At 42.3% G+C, this 4,423-nt stretch overlaps 1 protein-coding gene across 1 annotated transcript; it reads right to left on the bottom strand.

Annotated features, from left to right (window-relative positions):
• Nucleotides 1-1,962: 1,962 nt before the first annotated feature.
• Nucleotides 1,963-2,925, bottom strand: LOC136154681 (olfactory receptor 5AR1-like). Its single transcript, XM_065916867.1, has one exon. It carries the CDS (start codon nucleotides 2,923-2,925, stop codon nucleotides 1,963-1,965), a length of 963 nt encoding a protein of 320 aa, XP_065772939.1.
• Nucleotides 2,926-4,423: the final 1,498 nt, after the last annotated feature.

Below are 4,423 nucleotides of genomic sequence, written 5' to 3'. Positions count from 1 at the left end.
TCAGACTTCTGCTTAGAATAATCATAAGGCATCTGTATGGTAGATAAATAGGTCAGGCAAGGCTGGAGTCCATGAGTTCAGTTAAGAGGCTACTGCAATAGTCCATGCAAACAATAAAATAGAGAAAAGTCTGCTCTATGACAGAGGAACTCCAAAAAAGGAAGGTGTCAGAAAAATAAGATCCCCCTCTAGGTCTGGCTGCCTTTATACTTGAAGTAACTACACTAAGTCACACTTGTTTAGCCTTTGCCCAAACCTAACTTGACCACAAGCTTTGAGTCTGGAAGGAATTCCCTGATAGCTTCTTGTGACCAAGACTGCACATTTCTTGGTTGTTTGGCCAATCTGAGTAGTGTGGGCTATAGGCAGAAAACACAGTAAAGGCAGAGTAAATTTCTATGGAGGTCTTGGCTTCCAGAAAACTCGATTCTTACCACAATTGTAGGTAGCTACACACTCAAAGCCATCTTAGGTCAAATTAGGGAAACCAGAGCTCTATTTAAAACTTTCTCACTTATGGTAGTAAGGAATTGCTTAGATGTTAGTAAGACCTACAGAGAAGGTATATCAACCCTACCCAACCATCTCCCCATTTTGTCAATAACCTTTGCTTCTAAATGTGCCTTCTACCCTATTCCAACCAAACCAACTTTTTATGCATCTAGATTCTTTTATCTCATTCTTTGATTCCCAGTTCCCTTCACTACTCATCCATTCCTACCACTCCTCATTCTTCATAGATTTTATTTCAACCACCCGCCTCTTCCTAGAGGCTCTCTTAAGAACCCAATCCATCCTGTTTCTTTTGCCTTGAGTCCCAGGCTCACAGTTTATATCCCTTTGTGGTTATTAGTAGGCACTCCAGTAATCCAGGAGGTGATATAGCAGAATGGGAAGAATATCAGCTTTTTGGACAAACAGACCTGGATTCAAATCCTATATTCACCATTACTTAGCTGTGTGCTACCTCGAGTGAGTTACTTAATGCTTTTAGCTACAGTATTCTCATCTGTGAGATGAGAATGAGCTTCCCAGGTGGCGCTAGTGGTAAAGAACTTGCCTGCCAGTGCAGGAGACGTAAAAGATGTGGGTTCGATCCCTGAGTCGGGAAGATCCCCTGGAGAAGGAAATGGCAATCCACTCCAGTATTCCTGCCTGGAGAATTGCATGGACAGAAGAGCCTGGTGGGCTCTTAGGATTGCAAGTCAGACAAGACTGAAGCAACTGAGTACACAAACATTCTCATCTGTAAAATGGGAGCAATATTTTAGGAAGAGGATTATGAGGTAACTGATTTGGCATTTATCACATAGAAAAAACTCAATAAATGTCAATTTAAATGAAAAGTCATAGTTCAGTTGCCTTTTGGGTGAGATCTTCTGTCTTCCTCTAAATAAATTGAAAGGTGCCAAAAGTTAGTGACCATAGAATTCTCCATTGTTATCCCTCTCCACCCCTGCATCTGGTATAGGGCTCTGTACACAATGTGCTCGATTAATGTAATGACCAGACAAGGCGTGATACAAAGCCACAGGTAAAGAAAAGGAGTGGATCTTAGGGTACTGAATCTATTACAAATTTGAGATACCAGATTTACCAGGAAGGGAAAAACTTCAGAAACATTTGACCATGAAGGTTAATAGAGAGGGTGGCATCTTGCCTCATGCAGAAAGTGTAATGCAATAGAAAGGGAGTTTCAAATGGTCCTGAATTGATACCTAGGTCCTGAATCGAACCGCATTCTAGCTATGTGACCTTGAGCAAATCACCAAAAAATTCAGAACCCCAGTTTCCTCATCTCTTAAACTAATACAATAGTACTTGACTTCCAGGGTTGTGGAGAGGATTCAAGGCATAATCTATTTAAAAATCCTAGAATAATGCCTGAGACATGGTTGGTGGCCAAAAATATGTCACCTACCTCTCCTTCCCTTCTCTGCCCTTCCTTTATTGCATAAAATATCATGGAAATCTGGGTATGGGGTGCGAGAAGAATTGTGAGGTCTTCTTGAGAATGTTCTCAAGTGTTTCCCTCACATCTTTGTTCCTCAGACTATAGATCATGGGGTTAAGCATGGGGATGACCACTGTGTAGAATACAGAGACCAGCCTGCCCCTGCTTAGTAAGTACTCAGAGGTTGGGCGCAAGTAAATGAACACAGTGGTTCCATAGTACAGGCTGACAGCAGTCAGGTGGGATGTACAAGTGGAGAAGGTCTTGTGTTTGCCCTGTGCTGAGGGGATTCTGATGATAGCCATAAAGACACAAGTGTAGGACACCAGGACGACTGTGAGGGACACCGACACATTAAAACCACCGCAGGCAAAGAGGAGAAGCTGAGGGACCTGTGTGTCAGAGCAGGAGAGTTTTAAAAGGGGAGGGATATCACAGAAGTAATGAGTGATGACATGAGATTTACAGAAGATGAGATGAAAGGTTGAACTAGTGAGGAGCACTGTATTCGTCAGGCCCACTGCATAGCTGGCGGTCACCAACTGCAAACAGAGCCTTGGAGACATGATTACGTGGTAGAGTAGAGGGCGGCAGATGGCTACATAGCGGTCATAGGCCATGGAGGCCAAGAGGAAGAACTCAGTGACAGCAAAGATCACGAAGCAAGCTGTCTGGATCACACAACCAGAGAAGGAGATGGTTTGGCAACCATAGAAAAACTCCATCAACATTTTGGGGACTGTGACTGAAGAATAACAGAAGTCAAGAAAGGACAGGTTGCTGAGGAAGAAATACATGGGAGTGTGGAGTCGGGAGCATGCCACAATGAAAGCAAAGAGGCCCAGGTTTCCAACCACTGTGACTGCGTAGATGAGGAAGAAGAGCGCAAAGAGGATGGGCCGAAGCTGCGGGTCATTGGTGAGGCCCACGAAGAAGAATTCACTGAACTGACTGGCGTTGCCTGCTTCCATTGAGCCACTGCAATTCTGCAGAAGAAATATACAGGATGATAGTGAGACGCTACAGCTCAAATTCCTAGAGAGAGACCTGCAGGGTCTAGTCCAGCCAGGACATGTTGTGGGTATCAATTGTAACATTTATTTCATCCTGGCTCACCTATTTCTTGCTACACTCTAGAGTATTGTACACAGTGTTTAAAGACATGAGGAAGAAATATGGAGTCAGAAGAGTTGATCTGAATCTCAGCTTTTGCCCCTCATTGTATCTGTGACCTTAGGCGAGTGTCTTAACTTCTCTGAGTCTTCTTTGTAAATGGGGATAAAATTCCCATCTTGTAAGACTGGGTGTAAGGACTAAAGGTGATGGTAGGTGTATCTAAATTATCTAGCAAGGCATGGGAAGAAGAGCAGGTACACAACGAATCTTAATTTCCTTTCCTCTTCTACATCCTTCTTTTTCCCAGCACCAAACCTGTTCTCAGTTAAAGTTTAGCCTGAGCATAAGGTTAAGGACACAAATCTTAGACATGGGAGGGACTCAACAAGCTTAAATTTTCAGTTGTATGTTTGATGGACTGCAGGGGATGAGTGGAGGAGGAATATAAAACAATATAATAGAGGTAAAAGGGCAATCTCCAGGATCAATGATAGGTTGGTTAGAATTCAATACTATGACTTGCTAGCTGTTTGATCTTGGACAATCTAGTTAACCTGTCTGAGCTTCAGTTTCCTCATTTCTACATGAGACTACCAAATTTTTCCTATTTCAATAATTTATTGTGAAGATAAAATAATTCATGCAAAGCACTTAACATAGTATGTGGTACGTACTAAGTGTGTGATAACTTTTATAATAACTGGAAATCTCCTAGTTTGTTCAAACCACACAGAAGCCCCTTTGAGATTCTGCCACTTGCCTCTTTAAGAATCCCTCCCTAACTAAGCTCCTGCTGCTAATCATGGTGTTGTGATTCTCCAGTGTATTGAGGGACTGAAAGGGTGAGAACTACTACTCTCATCTAACACTGTTTACAGGAGGGAGAAATTCAGAAATTGGGACATCAAAAGGGGAAGTAATTTGCCCAAAGTTGCCCCAGGATTTGATGGAAGTACCAGAACTCGAACCCAGGTGTCCTGTCTACAGCGTTCTTCCATTTAGAGGAGGTAAAAGCCTCTGACCTTTCCCCTTCCAGAAACACAGAATCCATACCCTTATCAGAACATGGAGCGGCTTAGAAATTACAAAGCTCAATTCTGCTTAGGGCCATTTCTATCCATTTTCTTAATCAGGATGATTGACAATGCCTGATTTTACTTTATTTTAATATTGTTTTTCTTGTTAAGAGCTGAGACAGTGAAGGCCAAACTATAGCACTGCACAGAGAATTTATATCATTGGGTTTAGAGCCAGAACACCTGGGTTTGAGTTCTGATTCCATACTATTTTTCACTCTATAGTATTTGGTAAGTCCTTTCTTGGTTATAGTATCTCCACCTATAAAGTGGGCAT

The sequence above is a fragment of the Muntiacus reevesi genome, chromosome X (genome assembly GCF_963930625.1).
Source record: "Muntiacus reevesi chromosome X, mMunRee1.1, whole genome shotgun sequence".
NCBI classification, from domain to species: Eukaryota; Metazoa; Chordata; class Mammalia; order Artiodactyla; family Cervidae; genus Muntiacus; species Muntiacus reevesi.
This window is presented reverse-complemented; position numbering and strand designations above follow the sequence as displayed.

Coding starts and splice junctions, on each gene's coding strand:
- LOC136154681 (XM_065916867.1), bottom strand. CDS start 2,925: ATGGAAGCAGGCAACGCCAGTCAGTTCAGTGAATTCTTCTTCGTGGGC.